At 46.7% G+C, this 22,607-nt stretch overlaps 1 protein-coding gene across 2 annotated transcripts in view; it reads left to right on the top strand.

Moving 5' to 3' along the window:
- LOC137535685 (disintegrin and metalloproteinase domain-containing protein 9-like) overlaps positions 1–22,607 on the top strand; it is a 166,056-nt gene that overhangs the window by 54,707 nt on the left and 88,742 nt on the right. For both annotated transcript variants that reach the window (XM_068257550.1, XM_068257549.1), the window contains exons 10-11: positions 3,735–3,822; positions 14,708–14,826. In XM_068257550.1, coding sequence (XP_068113651.1) covers positions 3,735–3,822; positions 14,708–14,826 — 207 coding nt within the window. The remainder of the gene's footprint in view (positions 1–3,734; positions 3,823–14,707; positions 14,827–22,607) is intronic.

The raw sequence follows: 22,607 nt of genomic DNA, 5'->3' as shown, positions 1-22,607 counted from the left end.
AACTCACACGACTGTTGGGCTGCTATAGTGCAGATGGCCACGTGCGTATGACATGGGATTGTTCTGAATGCACCCATGTTGTGCAGTCCGTCATTCCGCTTGCGTGCGCAGTATGCAAATGAGTTGCTTGTTTAGTTGGTTGGTGCGTGGAAAATGCAAGTTGTGTAATCACATGGTCATGCAGTTGGTCACGTCGTGGAGTTGGTTGCGCGCTTAATATGTGTGTATGAGCTTTATAATTCACTGAGCTGCTCTGGTTGGCTCTTTGCCACAGCTCTGGATCTTGAGTTATAGCTTTAAGCAGGTGCGGCTCTAGATGTTTTGCTGCCTGAGGCAAACTTGTGAGGATGCACCCCCCCCCCCCCCTTCCCGAACTGGAATGATCCCACAGCACCCAACAATTTGCACTACACGGTATAGCTGCAGTGAGCCCCCAAAAACACCCTCAGTATGGGAAAGGGAGCCAAGTATAGGTGCCCCCAGTATTAGTAGCTAGGTACAGATGCCCCCAGTATAGGTTGGCCAGGTACAGTTGCCCCCAGTATAGGTTGGCCAGGAACTCTCTTCACTTCCTGTTTCTGCTTGGTGCTGCCCCCAGACTTCTGTCGCCTGAGGAAATTGCCTCACTTGGCATCATAGGAAGACTGGGCCTGGCTATAAGAACGTGAACCCGGCCAGCATCTTTATTGAATAAAGTTGTATTTGAATCGCCACTACAAAATGTCTTGTTTAACCTCCTTAGCGGTATGGACGAGCTCAGCTCGTCCATTACCGCCGGAGGGCGCCGCTTAGGCCCCCGCTGGGCCGATTTTCACAATTTTTTTTTCAAACACGCAGCAAGCACTTTGCTTGTTGATCCCGATCGCTGCCGCTATCCGCCACGTAACCGCCTCCCCCTCCCCCCCCCCCCCCGGCGAGACCCCTGTGCAGCCTGGCCAATCAGTGCCAGGCAGCGCTGCGGGGTGGATCGGAACGCCGGATGACGTCACAACGTCGATGACGTCATCACGATCGTCGCCATGGCGACGGGGGAAGCCCTAAAGGGAATCCCGTTCAGGACGGGATTTCCTTATGGGCGAATGCGCCGGCGGCGATCGGAGGGGTGGGAGGGATAGCGCAGGGAGGGGGGCATCATGTAGCTAGAGCTAGGCTAGCTACATGATAGGGGGAAAAAAAAATACTGCTGCGCATCCACCCTGGCGATCTTAATAGAACGCCAGGGTGGTTAAAGAGTCATGCACTGGTTACGTAGGAGCAGAAATGGATTAAGATGAAATGAGGCCACCATTGATGGTCTCCTGGCTTTTTTAGTAAGATCTGGTTGGGACTAGCATCCACCAGGCCCCTAGACTCTCTCCAAGCCCGAGGTTGTTGCTTAGGGTTCCTTGTGGATGATCCGGCTCTACAAAAAGTGGCTAAAAATACGAGGGGATGCTGATAAGTTACTGGCTTTGCTCAGAAAGGAGAGTCAGAATTATGAATATAGCGCGCATAACAGCTGATAACTCTCGCTGTTACGCAATGCTAACTTTAGTGAACAAACCCCATAGGCTGTAAACACAACAAAGAGCGCTTTTTGGATTGTTTTTATTTTTAAAAAGCTGTTCTCATTGACTTATTTAAATCACGGTGGCTATCAGGATCGCGGCTATTTTGTCATGATTTTACCACAATTTTAATGCAAGTCAATGGGAGCTGTTTTTTTTTTTTTTTTTTTTTTTTATGAAAACGATCTGAAAAGCGCTCTGTGGTATGTCTCCAGCTTTTAGCTGTCATAGACCACCACATTTCATCTGGAAGGGGGTAAAGCCAGGTACTTATCAGCACACCCTCATATCTTTGGAAAATATTACATAGCATAGCTATCAAAAAAAAGGGCCTTAGGGTACGTTTCCACTTGTGCAGCGCGATTTCGACAGGAAAACCGCGGCAACAAATCCGCATGCGATTGCGATTTCGTTGCCATTTTTATGCGGAATCGCTTGCTCGATTTTAACCATGTCAATGCCAGCAAGCATTGACATGGGTTTTTAAGTGAAAACACACGCGGAAGCGCCATGAAAACCGCAAGACTAAAATGCTTGCAGTTTTCTGATTTAGTTACATTACCGAAGAAACATGCGCAGGTGTGCGGCGGGTGAATTCTGATGGTTCTGCTGTGCAGATTTTTTCTGAACGACAAACCGCACAGAATCCCGCACAAGTGGAAGCAGTCCCATTATTTGTAATGGGTTATGCAAATCTGCATGCAGAAAATGCATGCAGATTCGCTGTAGTGGAAACGGGCCCTTAAAGGGACACTGTAGGGGGTCAGGGGAAAATGAGTTGAAGTTACCCGGGGCTTCTAATGGTCCCCCGCAGACATCCTGTACCCGTGCAGCCACTCCCCAATGCTCCGGCCCCGCCTCCAGTTCACTTCTGGAATTTCAGACTTTAAAGTCGGAAAACCACTGTGCCTGCGTTGCCGTGTCCCCACTCCCACTGATGGCACCAGGAGTGTATAGCACAAGCCCAGTATGGACTGTGCCTGCGCCGTGCGCTCCTGGTGGCATCAGGGGAAGCGAGGACACGGCAACGCAGGCGCAGTGGTTTTCAGACTTTAAAGTCTGAAATTCCAGAAGTGAACTGGAGGCGGGGCCGGAGCATCGGTGAGTGGCTGCGCCAACACACGATGTCTGCGGGGGACCATTAGAAGCCCTGGGTAACTTCAACTCATTTTCCCCCGACCCCCCCCCTACAGTATCCCTTTAAAGAGAACCCGAGGTGGGCTCAAAAATGCAAAAAAAAAAAACTAGGCTACCTGATCCGCGGGGATTAGTCGTCGGATCAGGTAGCCGCAAAAAGCGCAGCTCCCCGCTGTTTCCATTGGCTGCAGTAGCCCGCTTTTACTTTTGTGACCTCTGGGTCACGTAATTGCGCTGAGAGACTGTGTGTCTCTCACAGCTGCAGGGAGGCGGGGGAGCGGCAGGGGGCGCGGCCAGGGGAGAGATCTGCCAATGGCAGCTCAGGAAACCCTGCAGGAACGCCCCTGGCAGGCATTTTAAACAGGGAATTCCTCTCCCCTGTGTTTAACTCTGAGTTAGCTGCAAATCTTGTTGCTAAACTTGAGGGCTATAGCGCGGCAGTGGGGGGGGGGGGGGCAGAGAGCAGCGGTTGGGGGATACAGAGCCATGTCATTAGGCAGAGAGCATGGCTCTGCATCCCATTTGCCCCCCGAAGATCGACCTCGGGTTCTCTTTAAAGAAAACAGGAGGTGAAAATAAACTGATGAAATAAACAGTTTATCTTTTCTTCTCCTAAACAGGACTTTTTTTTTTTTTTTAGGTATCCCTCAGTTTTATTTAATTTTTCAATCTACTTTTTAAGTTTACAGTCTTTAAGTTGGCCTGGGAATCGAACCCACAGTGTCATGCATGGGAAGCAGAAGCAGTACCTCTACACCTTTAGTTCCTTATCAGTGAGGGTTACACTGTAGTCTGACCAGGACCCGACCCGGACAGAAACTGTCACTCGCATACCTGATTTTTAACTCTTTCGGGCAGAGAAAGAAAAAAAAAAGGAACACAGCATAGTTATGTGTGTGCTAGGAACTGTACATACACATGTCCATCTCATCCTGTCACATGTCAGCTCGTGTATCCTTTAAGAAAAAACAGGATAATGTGAGTTTAGGTCTCCTTCAAAGGGACAAGTGGCAATATACCGGTATATGATTATTTCTTGCTGTTTTTTAGAGGGCATGGCGCTTTCCCTGGAGGAGTGATTGGAATGGCTTTTGTTGGCACTGTCTGCTCACCTAGACTTGGCACGTCCATCAGCACCGTAAGTGACTCAGAGTATTTTGTAAATGTCAGTATCCAGAACCATCCACTCTGCCTCACCTTCTAATTTAATAAGGCACCTGCTTGTTGCCTAAATTAGGGGCTACCGCGACCCCAGTCCAGTGGAGATGAAGACTTAAAGAGGAACTCCAGTGAACATTTTACTGTTGGCAGGTGATGTAGCTGCTGCAAGGTTTTTGGCAGTTGTAAACAGCTGTAAACAGCTATTTCCCACAATGCAATGAGGTTCACAGACAGGAAACTGACAAAAGTTCAAACTTTTCTTGTGGGAGGGGTTACTTGTGGGAGGGGTTTCACCACAATATCAGTCATACAGCGCCCCCTGATGGTCTGTTTGTGGAAAGGAATAGATTTCTCATGTAAAAGGGGGTATCAGCTACTGATTGGGATATAGTTCAATTTTTGGTCGGAGTTTCTCTTCAAAGAGAACCCGAGGCGGTTCTTTGGGGGGGGGGGGGGGGGCAGATGGGACACAGAGGCATGTTCTCTGTCTAATAACATGCCTCTGTGTCCCCCAACTGCTGCTCTCTGCCCCCCACCGCCGTCCTATAGACTCCCCCCCCCCCCCCCCCCCTCCCCAATATTAGCGACTTTATTTGTCGCCATCTCAATGGTAAACACAGGGAGGCGGATTCCCTGTTCAAAACACCCACCAGGGGTGTTCCTGCAGGGTCTCCAGAGCTGCCATTGGGCAGCTCTCTCATCCCTGGCCCCGCCTCCCTGCACACAGTCTCTCCGTGCAGCGTCATGACCTATAGGTCACAAAAGTGAATGTGAACCAGCTGCAACAGACAGGGCTGTATATTCAAGTGTCAGTGGTCCATAAACAAAAAAAAAACACATCACAAGAACATCAGCTGTCAAAAGAGCTGTTTTGGTGGTGCTTTCCAGCAACAACTATCAGCAAGGAGCAAGCTAACAGACCTCCTAACTATTGCTTTCCCTATCTCTCCAATGTCTCTCCTAGAGTTGAGCCGAAATTTTCGTAATTTCGCATTACTATAATTACGCATGCGAAATTTGCGATTACGAGCCGAAATTACGGTAGCGTAATTGCCATTAAAATCGTTATTGAAAATACCGTAAGCGTAATTTTCAACGCGTAATTTCGCGTTTCGTTCATGCCGTAATTTCACATTAAACGCTACCGTAATTTCGCGTTAAACCGTAACGCTCCGTATAATATTAAAAAGCCGCCGACTTTAAGGGTTAATAGCAAAGCCCCCTTAAATGCTAAGAGCCTCAAATTTGGAGAATATATTAAGGAGATCAGGAGGAATAAGAGGAAAAACAATTTTTTCAAAAAGACCTTATAGTTTTTGAGAAAATCGATGTTAAAGTTTCAAAGTAAAAATGTATACATTTAAAAACCCGCCGACTTTAACAGTTAATAGCAAAGCCTGCTTAAAGTTTAGGAACACCAAATTCCTAGGGTATATTAAGGGGATCAGTGGGAATAAGAGGAAAAAAATTTTTTTCAAAAAGACCTTATAGTTTTTGAGAAAATCGATTTTTAAGTTTCAAGGGCAAAAATGTCTTTTAAATGCGGAAAATGTCAGGTTTTTTTGCACAGGTAACAATAGTGTATTATTTTCATAGATTCCTCCAAGTGGGAAGAGTTTTACTTACTTCGTTCTGAGTGTGGGAAATATAAAAAAAAACGACGTGGGGTCCCCCCTCCCAGACCTCTTTAACCCCTTGTCCCCCATGCAGGCTGGGATAGCCAGAATGCGGAGCACCGGCCGCGTGGGGCTCCGCACCCTGACTATACCAGCCCGCATGGTCCATGGATTGGGGGGTCTCGGAAGGGGAGGGGCAGCCAAGATTTCCCCTCCCCCTCCGAGCCCTTGTCCAATCCAAGGACAAGGGGCTCTTCTCCACCTCCGATGGGCGGTGGAGGTGGAGGCCGCGATTTCCTGGGGGGGGGGGGGGGTTCATGGTGGAATCTGGGAGTCCCCTTTAAAAAGGGTCCCCCAGATGCCCACCCCCCCTCCCAGGAGAAATGAGTATAGAGGTACTTGTACCCCTTACCCATTTCCTTTAAGAGTTAAAAGTAAATAAACACACAAACACTTAGAAAAAGTATTTTAATTGAACAAAAAACATAACCACGAAGAAAGTCCTTTAATATTCTTAATTAACCATTAATACTTACCTGTCCCTTTAAATAAATGATCCCTCGCAATAGCCTCGGAAATGTTCTATCAGTTACAATGTAACAAAGTTATTACAATGTAACAACTTTGTTACATTGTAACTACGCCGCACCCGACGTCACTCGCCGCTCAGCCGCCGCATACGCGTCCGTGCTGCACGGACCCGACAGAGCTCTGAGCTATATAGCTCAGAGCTCTCTAAGCATCTTTGAATTTGGGCTCCAAGGAGCCCCATTGGTCCTTAGCAGACCAATGGGGTTCCTTCTGATTTGAAGGAACCCCATTGGTCTGCTAAGGACCAATGGGGCTCCTTGGAGCCCAAATACAAAGATGCTTAGAGAGCTCTGAGCTATATAGCTCAGAGCTCTGTCGGGTCCGTGCAGGACGCTAAGTCCCTGCCGGCTCCGCTGCCCTCCCCCCTCTCCCACATGTCACCCACATGTGGGTGACATGTGGGTGACAGATGTGGGCGGGGTGGACAGCGGGTGCTGCAGGGACTTAGCGTCCTGCACGGACGCGTAATTGCTGTGGCGGCTGAGCGGCGAGTGACGTCGGGTGCGGCGTAGTTACAATGTAACAAAGTTGTTACATTGTAATAACTTTGTTACATTGTAACTGATAGAACATTTCCGAGGCTATTGCGAGGGATCATTTATTTAAAGGGACAGGTAAGTATTAATGGTGAATTAAGAATATTAAAGGACTTTCTTCGTGGTTATGTTTTTTGTTCAATTAAAATACTTTTTCTAAGTGTTTGTGTGTTTATTTACTTTTAACTCTTAAAGGAAATGGGTAAGGGGTACAAGTACCTCTATACTCATTTCTCCTGGGAGGGGGGGTGGACATCTGGGGGACCCCTTTTTAAAGGGGGCTCCCAGATTCCACCATGAACCCCCCCCCCCCCCCCCCCCCCCCAGGAAATCGCGGCCTCCACCTCCACCGCCCATCGGAGGTGGAGAAGAGCCCCTTGTCCTTGGATTGGACAAGGGCTCGGAGGGGAAGGGGAAAGCTTGGCTGCCCCTCCCCTTCCGAGACCCCCCAATCCATGGACCATGCGGGCTGGTATAGTCAGGGTGCGGAGCCCCACGCGGCCGGTGCTTCGCATTCTGGCTATCCCAGCCTGCATGGGGGACAAGGGGTTAAAGAGGTCTGGGAGGGGGGACCCCACGTCGTGTTTTTTTTTTTATATTTCCCACACTCAGAACGAAGTAAGTAAAACTCTTCCCACTTGGGGGAATCTATGAAAATAATACACTATTGTTACCTGTGCAAAAAAAACTGACATTTTCCGCATTTAAAAGACATTTTTGCCCTTGAAACTTAAAAATCCATTTTCTCAAAAACTATAAGGTCTTTTTGAAAAAAAAATTTTTCTCTTATTCCCACTGATCCCCTTAATATACCCTAGGAATTTGGTGTTCCTAAACTTTAAGCAGGCTTTGCTATTAACCGTTAAAGTCGGCGGGTTTTTAAATGTATACATTTTTACTTTGAAACTTTAACATCGATTTTCTCAAAAACTATAAGGTCTTTTTGAAAAAAAAAAATTCCTCTTATTCCTCCTGATCTCCTTACTATATTCTCCAAATTTGAGGCTCTTAGCATTTAAGGGGGCTTTGCTATTAACCCTTAAAGTCGGCGGCTACCTAACATTGATCCATGCGTCAACTTTTCCGCTTGGGAGCATGGCCATACGCATTTATTTTGTAATACCCACTGTAATGCGAAAATTACGCTTATGCGAAAATTTCGCGAAATCCTTCTTCATTACGATTATGTACTTACGGCCATAATCGTAATTACACTAATTACGCGAAATTTTGCGAAAACGTAATTACGTCATTACGCTCATCTCTAGTCTCTCCCTTCTCTCACTAATACAGCAGCACACAGAGTGAGAACATGGCCGACGCTGCTGCCTTTTATAAGGGTAGGGGCTCCAGGAGGGAGTGCAGCCCGATTGGCTGCCATGTGTCTGCTGACTGTGATGTAGAGGGTCAAAGTTCAGCCCAATGATGTAGTATAGGGGGTGGGTCGAACCCCCGATGTTCGTGCGAATAAGTGCGCCGGGGAACCATTCGGGCCATCTCTAAGGGTCAGCTGTATTTTTGAATACTGAATCTTTTTTGTTTTCATCTCCTGTCTATTTTAAAACTATACTTATCGTTTAAATTCAGGGTTAATGCTGCGCAAAGTGCTTAAAAAAAGTACTCAAGTCCAGGCCGCAGGCAGTGTCCTTTGCACAGGCGTTTCCAGTTCAAATAAATCCAGTACTGCTGCGCTTGTATATTTCACCGATCACATGTAGGGGAGAGAAGAAACAGAAAGGGGGACATAGGGTGTAACGTAGGAACTGTATCACCCTCCGTGAGATGTCACACACTACCAAGAGCCGTGAAAAAGTCCCAAACGTGCCAACACTGCCACCAACTCTCCCTATGAATTAGCTGCTCACCCTCAGTTTTCTTGCTATAAAGCGTGGTCACCGGCAGCCATTGCCATCAATCATGAGGAAACATAGATTCTAGAGCCATTGTAAAAATAACATAGCGTAATCCTGTTTATTAAAAATATAAACCCTGCTACACAGTACTGCTTACAATGTGCATTCTTTAAAATCAGCGTATCACATAAAATACTGCACCGCAAACATCAGCGCGTCCGCCGGCCGGGTGTAGTGGAGAGCCTCGTTCCCTCAAGCGTATGTGCGTGCGTCCAAGCTCCGCCCTACGCGTTTCGTCACGGGGCGTGACTCATCAGGGGCTGGACGCACGCCCATCCACCTCGCACATTTATCCCACAGGCCGCCTATCATTGAGCGGCCTCCGCTCATACATATTCATCCCTCAAACCGCCTATCGTATGACAGCTTGCGGTTAACACATCCTCATACATATTCGTCATCTCCCACCCCTCATGCATATTCGTCATCACCCCATTCCGTAATATCTAGGTTTATCTGAATGCTGGATATCCACCACTGGCGGAATCCGTAATTGACTTAATACATGCTTATACTCCCCCAGCAAGCTAATCCGGATTCCGTAAATAGCTCAATGCGTGTATATTCTCCCCCGGCGTACTGATCCGGATTCCGTAAATAGCTCAGTACACACATATATACCCCCAGCACACGGACTCCGTAAGTCAAATGTCACCCCCCGACACCGGAATTCCGTGCTATACACATCAGTGAAAACCTGACTATGTCATGGTCACTGTGGGCACATCTCTATACCCTAGCCCATAAAGGGAGAAACACATATACTAATAATACATTAGAAGCCTTGATAAGATGGTTTAAACTGAATTGTAAAGTTAAAATCTCACCCTCTCAATCATTATTAATAAAACAGTTAATATCTATTTCAATGTTAAGGCCTTTGGGGCAAGTGAACGTAGTGTGTAGATCCATTTAGTTTCCATTTTACTTAACTCCCGCAATCGGTTGGATCCCCTCCACGATGGCGTCAGTTTGTCAATAGCGCAATACTGCATCATGGAGGGGTCACAACCATGCTCCTGCTTAAAATGGGCAGACACACTATGGTCCTCATGACCTTTACGGATTTTATATATATGCTCAGAAATGCGTTTATGTAGAAGTCTCGTGGTGCGTCCCACGTATTGGAACCCACAACTACACCAAATCAAGTACACTACATGGTGAGATTTACATGTCATAAAAGATCTAATGTCATACTTCTTTTTGTTGGTATAGGAAATAAACTTGGATGTTTTTCTAGCAACCTTAAATTCACACCCTCTGCATGCTCCACATGGGAAGAATCCTGGTCTTTGCCACCCTATTAGCCTTTGTGTGACCGGCGGGTCCACACAGCTTGGCACCAGGTGGTCTCGCAGATTGGGGGCTCTACGATATATAAACTGCGGCCGTTCTGGTAAGCCTCTTTTTAGGGCCGGGTCTGTTAAAAGAACCGGCCAGTGTTTCAATATTGCCTTTTCCACCTGTTTATATTGGACTGAGAAGTCAGAAATAAAGGCTGTATTACTATTTGTATTGTTTATTGCCTCAGCATCTGTTCTATTCATCAGTAATCTCTCTCTGTCCATATTCCTCACATAATCCACCGTTCTGTTTATCTCCTCCACCCTATACCCTTTTTGGAGGAACCTGTTTTTAATAATACTAGCCTGACTTTCATAGTCTGCTATTTCTGTACAGTTTCTACGTATCCTGATAAGTTGCCCCTTTGGCACTGCCCTAATCCATGCTGGATGATGACAACTGCTGGTTGGGATAAACCCATTTCGGTCCGTGGGTTTAAAGAAACACTTAGTTTTGAGACCATTTCCCTCTCGTATGATTTCTAGATCTAAAAAGTGTATACTCTTAGTATCACATTCTAACGTTAGGTCAATATTGGCCGTAAGTTTATTAATGTGTGATATATACGTTTTAAACGTATCCTCATTGCCCCTCCAGATGATCAGGAGGTCATCTATGTACCTTCTCCATAGTAGGATGCTATGACCCCCCCTCCTTAATGGCCCTCTCCTCCCACCTGGCCATATATAAATTCGCTAGGGATGGTGCGAACGACGCCCCCATTGCACATCCTGAACGTGGCAAAAAATATTTACCCTTGTACCAAAAATAATTTCTGGAAAGGGCAAATTCCAAAAGATCGAGCAGGAAGGTGACCTGATCATAATCTATCTCCTCATCCAGCTCCAAATAATATCTGGCTGCTTCCATCCCCCCCTCATGTGGTATATTTGTGTACAGCGAACTCACGTCCGCTGTACCTAAGACAGCATCAGATGTCAAAACCACATCCCTTAGAGTTTGCAGAGTGTGTTTCGTGTCGAATAATACATACGGCAATTTTTTCACAAGAGGTTGCAAAAAAACATCCAAATATTCCCCCACCCTATGCGTAAGTGATCCCACACCACTCATGATGGGCCTACCCGGTGGATTGATTGGGTCCTTGTGAACCTTTGGGGTCTGGTACACAACTGGAGTTTTAGGGGCTGATGGTAATAAGTAAGAGTATTCGTGGTCCGTTAAGATACCCATCGTAAGCCCCCTTTTCAGGATCGTTATCAGTTCTGCTTTAAATTTCCCCACTGGGTTACCATTTAGTTCCTGGTAGGTATCAGCATCATACACGATCCTGTCTAGTTCATTAAAGTATTTTGCTTTATCTAATACCACAACCCCCCCCCCCCCCCCCCCCTTTGTCAGCAGGGCGAATAACCAAATCATTCTCCCTCAGTAACTTTTGCATATCTTTGGTGTAATTTGGTAACCTTTTTGGTTTGATCTTATCAATATCCCCCAATATGAGCTTTTTGAAAACCTCTATCGGGTTATGGCTCTGATTCTGCTGGGGAATGGGGATTAAACGTAGAATTATTTTTAAATTTGGTATGCTTGAAGATGTCACAGGTAGTGGAATTGGCTCTAGAGGTGGGGCCTTCCTTGTCCAAAAAATACCTTCTAAGGTTGATTTTTCTAATAAACTTGTGCGCATCCACATATGCGCCAAATTTGTTAATATTTTTAGGTGGGGCAAATTTCAGACCCTTATCCAGAGTCCTAAGTTCTGCTTTGCCTAACTGGACACTACTTAAATTGAAAATCCCCTCACCTACCAATTCCTTAGCCTTTTGTATTCTCCTTCCTGCTCTGCATCCCCGTCTGCTCTGCGTTTTGTAGCTTTTCCCGGGGTCTATGGGGACTGGGCATAAGGAGTTTCCCTCTCTGGGCAGTTGCGAGGGTAGCCCCTCCCCAAAAAAATTACCCCCCCATGTTTCTTGTATCTGTTGCAATGGGTGGTATCTATTAGCTACTGGCACATGGTAATCTGATCCCTGGTAAGCGTACCTAGGGGGTGTGTACCCTCCATATGCACCTTCCGGTCTCCCTCTATTCTGAAATCTAGGGACATATGGCTGCTGCCTAACCTGTAGCGGTGGACGCCTTTGTCCATTGTAAATAGGTCTACCCCTCCCCCCTCCTCTTCCCATTCCCCCTCCATATACTGGTATCCTGTGGTGGGGCCTCTGGGTGACCCGGGGCACCATCCACTACTATAGGTTGTTCTGGGGGTTTTTGTACCTTCCTCTTTTGCCATCTATATGCAGATTGATTGGAATAGGCATCTACATCCCGTATGTATTGTTTTTGTTTATCACTCACCGTTTCCCTCTCCAGTTTCTTAAGAGCTGTCTGTACCTGCTCTGATTTGACTTTGTATTCCTCTGAATCTTTCACTACATCTAATTTAGACTTCATACAGTCCACCTCTTTGCCTATTCTATCCAAACGGCCATTTTTCCTTTTGATCAAAAGTTTAATCAGACCCTGGCCACATTTTTCTAGGTATTCAAAAAGCTCTCTGTCGTTTTCCTCTCCCTCCTCCCCGTCATTGGGAAAGACCTCCCTATTGACAAATTGACGCCATCGTGGAGGGGATCCAACCGATTGCGGGAGTTAAGTAAAATGGAAACTAAATGGATCTACACACTACGTTCACTTGCCCCTGAGGGCCTTAACATTGAAATAGATATTAACTGTTTTATTAATAATGATTGAGAGGGTGAGATTTTAACGTTACAATTCAGTTTAAACCATCTTATCAAGGCTTCTAATGTATTATTAGTATATGTGTTTCTCCCTTTATGGGCTAGGGTATAGAGATGTGCCCACAGTGACCATGACATAGTCAGGTTTTCACTGATGTGTATAGCACGGAATTCCGGTGTCGGGGGGTGACATTTGACTTACGGAGTCCGTGTGCTGGGGGTATATATGTGTGTACTGAGCTATTTACGGAATCCGGATCAGTACGCCGGGGGAGTATATACACACATTGAGCTATTTACGGAATCCGGATTAGCTTGCTGGGGGAGTATAAGCATGTATTAAGTCAGTTACGGATTCCGCCAGTGGTGGATATCCAGCATTCAGATAAACCTAGATATTACGGAATGGGGTGATGACGAATATGCATGAGGGGTGGGAGATGACGAATATGTATGAGGATGTGTTAACCGCAAGCTGTCATACGATAGGCGGTTTGAGGGATGAATATGTATGAGCGGAGGCCGCTCAATGATAGGCGGCCTGTGGGATAAATGTGCGAGGTGGATGGGCGTGCATCCAGCCCCTGATGAGTCACGCCCCGGGACGAAACGCGTAGGGCGGAGCTCGGACGCACGCACATACGCTTGAGGGAACGAGGCTCTCCACTACACCCGGCCGGCGGACGCGCTGATGTTTGCGGTGCAGTATTTTATGTGATACGCTGATTTTAAAGAATGCACATTGTAAGCAGTACTGTGTAGCAGGGTTTATATTTTTAATAAACAGGATTACGCTATGTTATTTTTACATTGGCTCTAGAATCTATGTTTCCTCATGATTGATGGCAATGGCTGCCGGTGACCACGCTTTATAGCAAGAAAACTGAGGGTGAGCAGCTAATTCATAGGGAGAGTTGGTGGCAGTGTTGGCACGTTTGGGACTTTTTCACGGCTCTTGGTAGTGTGTGACATCTCACGGAGGGTGATACAGTTCCTACGTTACACCCTATGTCCCCCTTTCTGTTTCTTCTCTCCCCTACATGTGATCGGTGAAATATACAAGTGCAGCAGTACTGGATTTATTTATACTTATCGTTTACATGTTTTTGCCTTCACTTTGTGCCCATTTGAAAACAATCTTGATCTTTTGTTACGATTTCATTTTCTATCAGCGCCCATTTTTCCTCGCGCCTCTTTTTATGCACGCGAATTAGACAGGCTGTTATCTTAAATACACACAGGGTGGGCTTCTCGGTTTTACTTCTCTCCTGTGAAAGAGGTCCTCTTTAAAGGAATACTATCGATGTATGCATTTATTCTGAAATGCTGTATGTTGTAGCACACATTAGGACAAGTACTAGGAGCAATTTGATTCCTCACACAGCTGTTCCTCTCAGCTGTAAAATCCTCCATCAGTTTTGGTTACAAAATGTATCTAAATACTGAGGGCTCCCAGAGGGCTAGACCATGTCTCTGCACAGGGGAGTTGCTATCAACTCCTCAGTTTATAGTTTAATTATCGCCTTGCTGAAAGAATGTTGTTGATATGGTGGTAAGGGGTTAAAGATTCTAGCAATGTGTGTTTATTATCTTTGCTTCTCTTGACTGATAAAGATACTAATAATGCTAATTGTAAACAGTGGTCTGCCCCTCTCAGCAGCTTGTAAAGTGGATGCAGCCTGGAGTGAATCACCACAAGCAGGCAGCCAGGCAACCAGTCTGAGTGTAAACACAGACTAGTGTTATAGCTAGTTATATTCCAGCAATATTACAGCTCATTTAGTTACCTGTTACCACCTCAGATCAGCCTTTCTCCTCATGTCTCCTGCTTGCTGTGAGTGACACAGTAAAATATATTTGTGAGCTGTGTGACAGAGTAACCAAGCAGCTCAGGGTGACCCAAACTACTATGAGCTGTGTGAGAAATGAATTTTTAAGCAGGGATAGTGAGAGAGAGACCTGGGTGAATAAATAAAGTGCCCCTAGCACTAGTGGTAATGTGTACACTAATATAGAGTATTAAAAAAAAAGTCGTTTCAATCAATAGTATTCCTTTAAGGTTTTCAGGGTGTGAGTATTCCACAGACATTTATTTTGCTCTAATTCACTGCCGTTGTACTTACTTGACTAATGACTCCATATTTCTGTCTGCAGTTCAGCTCCACCCCTGCATCGCATGCCACAGTTATGGCTCATGAACTCGGCCACGTGCTTGGAATGGGCCATGATGATAGCGGGTGTCCAGGGACATACATAATGCATAGCGCAGACATGTAAGTATTGATGGCACGGTATGAGGATGCCCCTAACACTTTGTTATTCCCCCCACTGACCAGGGGAGGCTCCAGGATTTTTGTACTGAGGGTTCTATGCAGGCGCTGGTTCACTGGCGGGGTAGCTGCTGAAATGGGTGTGTCCATGCATTGGAAAGTAGGTGTGGTATCACATGACAGGAAACGCCAGCTGCAGAGAGATACACAGAGGCGGGAGATGACAGAGGGGAAGGGGAAGCTTCGGCGCTGGAGGTGAGCGGAAAGGTGAGTGACTCTCTCTTACTTGGCTGGCTGCTGCTAGTCCTCTCTCCTCCATCTGCTGGGCTGCCCCAAACTTCATAGGGGTGCAACGGAGTTGCTGTGGGGTAGCACCAGCAAGAACCCCCTCCCCGAGCCACCGCTGCCACTGACCTAGCTCACTATGTGGTCTTTAAAGGGGAACTGAAGAGAGAGGTATATGGAGGCTGTCATGTTTATTTCCTTTTAGACAATACCAGTTGCCTGACAGCCCTGCGGATCCTCTGCCTCTAATACTATTAGCCATAGCCCCTGAACAAGCATTCAGCAGATCAGGTGTTTCAGTGGTTCAGACTTATAAGTCTGATCTGACAAGACTAGCTGCATGCTTGTTTCTGGTTTTAATCAGATACTACTGCAGAGATATAGACCAGCAGGGCTGCCAGGCAACTGGTATTGATTAAAAGGAAATAAACATGACAGCCTCCATATACCTCTCTCTTCAGTTCCCCTTTAACCCCAAAACCTTTTGAGTTAGCTTAGCCATGGAAAGTCACTTCTAGATCTATGTTCTCCTGGTGGTGGCACGTATGTCCTGCTGTAACCTAGCATGGGGCAATCTTGTCACCAAGCAGGGGCGTACCTATTGTATGCATTATGGGGCCATCCTGCAAAAGTTTTAGGGGGCCCACCTTCCTACATTCAGACTCCCCCACCAGTGCCCAGAGGGAAGGAAGTGGCTGGGCTTCTTCCTCCACCAGGGCACCCATCGCCTGCTCCCCCTTCTGTGTCAGACCCACGGATCAGTGCGATGGCAGAGAAGGACGGGGCTTACCTCTTCCACCGTTGAGGCTTTCTGGCACTCCGGCTGCAGCCACTAGGTGTCCTCTTTGGTCTCTGCCCTCCTCAAAGTCTAGATTTCTCTACACATCACATGACTTCACATGATGTGCGTAAGACCAAGAGGAATGCAAAGACCAGAGGACACCTAGTGGCTGAAGCGGAAGGGCCAGAAAGAACCTACGGTAGAAGAACTATGCAGGGTTGGTTTAAGGGGTCCCATGGGGCAAGCTTAAGCTGTGGGGCTCTCCTCCCCTGAAGGTTTGTCCCCAGTCCCCTCCACTACTCCGAAGTGAGAAGACAGGGAGGCATACACCTGATTCCACACCTGCCCAGTTGCCATGGTTTCCTCAGCCTCCTTTCTTCCTGGTTGTGAAACACACGCACCACGGCAATAGTAGAGCGCCTCCTCGCAGCCATGGACGTACTGACGTGACTTCACATGCTTCCTACGACGGGGAGAGCACCACTGCAGTTGTCCGCAGTGCGTGCGCTTTACCACCAGGAAGAAAGGTGGAAGGTGAAGTGCAAGGTGGGGGAAACCATGGCAACTGGCTGGCGGGGAATGAGGTAAAGTATATGACTCCCTGCCTCTACAAGCGACTCGGAGGCCCGCAGCACCACAAATTTAATTTTTAAAAGGGGAATAGATGCTTGGGGGACCCCTATGGACTTCGGGGCCTGGGAGCAATTGCCCCCTTTGCCTTAATGAAAGTGTCGGCCCTGGCAGAGCTGGTGAAGCCACACAGAGGCACAAATTAACCTGGGGGCCCCCTAACCCCCCACCCCCCATCTCCGCCTGCTTTAGTATGTCCTCCCCGGGCCTCCTGCAAAGTTTTGGCAGTAATATCAACTCACCTGTCCTGGCACATGGTCCCTCCGTGCTTTTGTCTTCATCCATCCATCCTTGCTGGCTCCCTTTTATCAGTGACCCGGTGCATGTTATTACATAACAGCATGTGCCGGTTTCCTTAGAAGAGGGAGCTGGCAAGGATGGATGGGTGAAGACAAGACCACTGAGGGACCAGGCGCTGGGACAGGTCAGTTGATATTACTGGCAAAACTTTGCAGGGGGCCCCGGGGAGGACATACTTGAAGCAGATGGCAACTTCGGGGGCGGCAACCTCGGGGGTCCCGGGGGGGGAGACACATGTTTGAGACATGGGGAGGTTTGGGGGACTGGCAGTGCTCGGTGGCCCTGGGGTATTTGCCTTGATGCCTTTGCCTTAAGAAATAGAAGAGTTGACGCCACTGGTCAACTCTTCTAATTCTCGCAATAAAGGCTTCTCTTCCAAAACGCGGCTGGAAACGCGTGCAGTGTGAACGGGGCCTAAAAGTAGTGTTCTACCTCTTAACCCCTTAGAATACCCTCTTTCCCTGAAAATAAGACCTATCCTGAAAATAAGCCCTGTGACGATAAAACTGCTTAGGCGTCATGTGAGCGACAAAACGCAAGTTTCATTGCAAGCGACCACCGACCAGAATTACATTTTTTGGTTTAAATCAACTTTTCTTTCCTCTCTCTTCCCTGGCACTTTGGTAGCTTCTAATTACAAAACCCCTCACCTATGTGTGAAAAGCTGTGTCCTGGAAGGGCATAGTCCCCTGCTATGTGACGATGTCATCCATCACAGATAAGCCTGACAAAATTCAATTAAAGGCCTCGCTGGAGACCTGGAGGCATCGATCTCAGCAGGGTTTGTCACCTGGCCCCATGTCCTGGGAGATCAAAAAAATCCAGCTCCCAGCTGACTAAGGCCTTGCAACAGCTGACCCCCATGTGACCTGGATGCCCCATATTCATATGTTCTCCACATTTTCCTCATAATTCATGGCATAGAAAGTTCCTAGGCCACTGAAAGGTGCACCAGTTCTGAGGTTCAACTTGGTGCAGGTGCTGAGAGAGTTTGGACAAGCTAGATGCTTCCAAACCCAGGCTGCAAGGGGGAGGTGTAGAAAATCTGTTATGAGTCATATCTGCTCCTCGTGTTTGGTATTAGCAGATTCACACACTTACGCTGATTATGAATATTCATTCGGGTTCTCGATGTTACCTACGGGCACGCAGAGAGCGGGCAAAACATGAATTGGCCCAAAATCTCTCCCTGCCTAACGGGGCACTGCCTTATTCAAATTGCACAAGGCTGGACTTGTACGTGTCATAACTCCCCCCACCTACAGTGAGGAACAAAACTCCCATGACACAGAGGTCAAGCATCCTTCACCTTTAATCTGAGGTCGAATCAACATCAATCGACCAGCCCGCCAGGACACGGGCCAAAATCTCCATCTTATTATTTCTCACAAAGGCCTCTGGCTGCATGGCAATCGGCCATTTTGGACTTCCTCCAAAGACTTGCGATTGCCGCATGGACTACCAATAACGGTATTTGAACTGTATATTAAGACATTCTGTTTCTTTTCATCCTATTCTCTCAAACCAATCTGTTCTGCCGAACAGGTATATCTATCTGTGGGCTGAATTAAGCTGTGTGTATGTAGTTTTAGAATAAAACTAACGATTTTATCGTTCAGTCTTGTGTCTGTTCTGGTCATCTGATTGCTGCTATAACGAATCTGCCCTCTGAAGAGTCAGTCATACTACCGCATTGTTTTATTATTTGCTTATAAATTGTTGATTTGCTAGTTAGTGTAAGGCTTGGTGGTGTATTCTCCACAGTCAGCATGCAACGCATGAGCTGATGTGGAGGAGGTACACACACTAGCACAAGGAAACAGGCTATCCCTAGTATAGTGGAGGGGAGGACTGACTCCAACAGGAGATTGTGGCGCACAGAGCCGGTGCAGATCTGACAGCCACAAACAATGCTTTCTCTATAACGTCTCAGCGCAAAGTAGCGCTGAGCGCACAAACCAGAACTGAGGAGATCAGGACTGGTAAACAGAATGAACGCTTGCTAAACTAGCCACTACTTAGTGACAGCAAGCGTCCACAATAACACAGACTGGAATGAGGCAGCCAATGCGTTGTGGCGATGGCGTGCCTCACAAAGACAGGACAGGATAGTCAGGAAATAGCAGGATCAAGATAGATGAACGTAACACAGACAAATATACAATAAGTATGTTTTCCTAGCGTATTACAATTACAGCTATCAATGAAACTATTTGTAACGTCTGACTAACATATGTATATATCGGCAATGAACCGATATATGACATAAGCAGGAACGCTGACTAGGACTGGAGTAATACAGGGAACAGGACTCAGAAGGATTCGCTATCTCTTCGCAAAGATGAACGCAATCCACAAACGGTAACAGAACAGGATTCAGAAGGATTCGTTATCTCTTCGCAGAGATGAACGCAATCCACAAACAGGACCAGGAACAGGATAACTAGCTCAGCACGGGTGCTCACGGTACGCGCAAACTACCAAAACGTGCTGGAAGGCTGACTAACTGAACACAGGAAATAAACAGTTCGTGTACGTATATATCAGCGACACTGATGTATCAACGTAACACGAATACAAGGAAAATAATAAACGTGCTGGTATGCATATATATTGGCAATGAACCAATATATGATGCAAAACCAGCAAAGTATCTTTAGAACAAGAAACTCGGGGGCGCTGTTGAGCAGTGCCACAGACCAGATGCAGGTTCTGTGAGCTCTGCAATGCAAGCATAAGAACTGCCGACAGAACGCACCGATCAAGGCACCTAATACCTCATCTGAAAGCTGATGATCCAGGCAATGCAGCGATCTCCTCGGATTTATCCTATTAGAAGTAGAACCAGCTCTTTACCTCCTCTTTCTCCACTGAGATTCAACAGACGATTTTCCAAGATGGCTCAGCTCATCACACACCACAACTAAGGCACCCGGACAGAGAGCGCCACCTTCCCCAGTGCTCACAGCCTCCTGCCCACCTGGCCAAGGTACGTCTGACCCTCAAAATCGGGCTCCTTCCCCTGGCCGAGCTATCGCTGTGCCTACCGCGGAGGTGTGTGACGTCATCACGGGGGGACGCGAACAGACAGCCGCATGGAACACTAGCCCATGCGTACAAACGGACGCATCCCAGACTAAAACTAATACACCATGCGTACTTTTGGATGCGTCGAACGCGACTTCAATCAACACCACAGGCGACGGTTTGGTCGCATCCACACCATCACTACCAATGGGACCATGCGAATTTTCAGCCGCAACAGCACTAACTTCAGCCTATGGAACAAGCGTATATCTGGACGCTTCTGCACCTATGGCCCAATATAATTCAAACACACTCCCCAATACGCCCCGCACAAACCCAGCTGATATCTCTGGAGTACAAATTGGTGGAATGACAGCAGAACAGATGCTTACAACCATCACTAACATTTTTCGGGCGGAACTAAAGGCTGAGCTGAAATTGGCGGTCACTGAGCTAACAGTTCACATTGACGAAATTGGAGAAAGAGTAACAGCTCTAGAAAACCAAGCCGACGACTTGGTACTAGTTACCAATGCTAACACAGCAACCATCGAAAAGCACGACGAAAGGCTTGATTTCGTTGAGGATAAATTAGAAGACCTCGAGAACAGGAGCAGGAGAGGCAACGTTAGGATTCGAGGGGTCCCGGAGTCCGTAGAGGACCTACCAGCCATGGCGGCCAACTTGTTCCATGCCTTACTTCCACAAATAGACTCAATCAGGCTCCAACCGGTTCGTATTCACAGAGCCCTGGTACGCCCAAGGAACTCTGCCTTACCAAGAGATATAATCGCGAAACTTACTAGCGAAGATATAAGAGACAATATCCTTTTGGCCGCCAGAGACCTACAAAGCCTCCCAGGTGTTCCTCAGTCTGTCCAACTCTTTGCAGACCTTGCGCCAATAACGATTCAAAAGAGGAGGAACATGAAGCCCTATACCACAGCCCTCCAACAAGCTTCCATTAGATATAAGTGGGGGTTCCCTTTCGCCCTCATTTTTCGCAAGAACAATAAACAATTCGTCTGTAAGACCCCGGACGGGGCAGCTGAAGCCCTCACAGAAGCTGGAATATCATTCACAATTCCGGACCCAAAGCCACAACAGGAGCATCAATCCCCAAAACCAAGGAGAGAGTTGCGGCAGAACAGGGCATGGGCCTCCTCCAGGAACCTTGCACCGAACCGGAACTCCCCTGAAAGAGGATCAGCTCAAGAATGATTACCTCAGGATTTTATGGTTATAATCTACCCACACTTGGAGGACCAATCCTTCCCCTTCTTGAGATACACTGGATCGTCAGGACTATTACTCCATTATGCCTGATAAATATTGGTAACGAAATTAATGCTTTTCGCTTTATGCCTGGTTAACCTTTCCTTTTTCCTTTGCATATACGGACTACATGCATGCCATTTCTTCATGACCTACAAAATGTCAGATGTTAAATATGTTTAGATCTTGCCATATAATATTTATAGGCCTTGATAGTGTACTATCTATAATAGATTTAGTAAGCTTATTTACGGTAGTCAGCTTGCATACTACACTGCACCCCCAATGAGCAAAGTTCGGTGGCTTGTCACCTATATATTGACTGTCACCCACTTGCTTGACAAAGTGACACTTTCCGTGTTCACTGAGTCACATTGCAAACAGTTCGCGAGTACCTGCCCCATCTCTTACAACAACTACTCATACATTATTTTTTTGATTCAGATGTCCAATCTCCCTCTCTGTAGTTATCATAGTGTTAGCCAATTGTTCATTCACTCCTATTAATGTCTTGACGCACAATGCCAGGGGTCTCAACTCACCTGCCAAGAGGAGTAAGGCCTTCAAAGCGTACACCAAACATTCTCCTGATGTTATATGTGTACAGGAGTCTCACTTCTCTGATAAAAATCCCCCGAAACATTTCCATAGAAGGTATTCTAGGGTGTTCCTGTCCTCATACAAAAAACGTAGCAGAGGAGTTATTACACTCATTTCAGATAATTTTCCATTTGATATAACAACACATCTAGAAGCAGATAATGGAACATATGTTATCCTTCTAGGCACCCATGAAAATAAACAATTGTGTATTGTTAATGTCTATGCTCCCCCGGAAAATGCGCATTCTGTTCTCTCTGGGATATCTGAAATCCTTCTCACTCTCCAATTTGACAGCCTAATCTGGGCAGGGGATTTTAACCTAGCCCCGAATGACAAAATTGACAGGACTCATCCTTCAAAGCCATCAATAGTCAAAAAGACCCAGGCGCTGTTTAATGACATATTTAAAGTCCATTCTCTTATAGATTCCTGGAGAGAACACAATCAAAATAAGAGAGGATACGCTTACTTCTCTGCCCCTCACAACACCTACTCCCGGATAGACTTAATACTTATTCCATCCCTCTGTGCTTCGTCCCTGGCATACTCCAGACATATTTTGTGCCCGTGGTCAGACCACGAGATCGTATTAACGGTTATGGACTCTCCATTCCCCAAGCCAATCAGAACTCAATGGAGGCTTAATGAATCTCTATTAACTAATCCTGACATATGTTCAAATATAGAAAACACCCTAAACAATTACTTCCAGGAGAATGCCACGGATGACATAGGGGAGGGAACCCTATGGATGGCACACAAACCAGTAGTGAGAGGTGAATTAATGAGAATTTCAGCTAAATCTAGAAAAGAGAAAGGTGCAAGAATTACAGAGCTGGAAAGGAAGATCAATGTCCTACACAATTTGAACCAAACTAACCCC

This window comes from Hyperolius riggenbachi, chromosome 10, assembly GCF_040937935.1.
Source record: "Hyperolius riggenbachi isolate aHypRig1 chromosome 10, aHypRig1.pri, whole genome shotgun sequence".
Taxonomy (NCBI): domain Eukaryota; kingdom Metazoa; phylum Chordata; class Amphibia; order Anura; family Hyperoliidae; genus Hyperolius; species Hyperolius riggenbachi.
The sequence above is the reverse complement of the archived record's forward strand: the minus strand, read 5'-3'. Positions and strand labels throughout refer to the sequence as shown.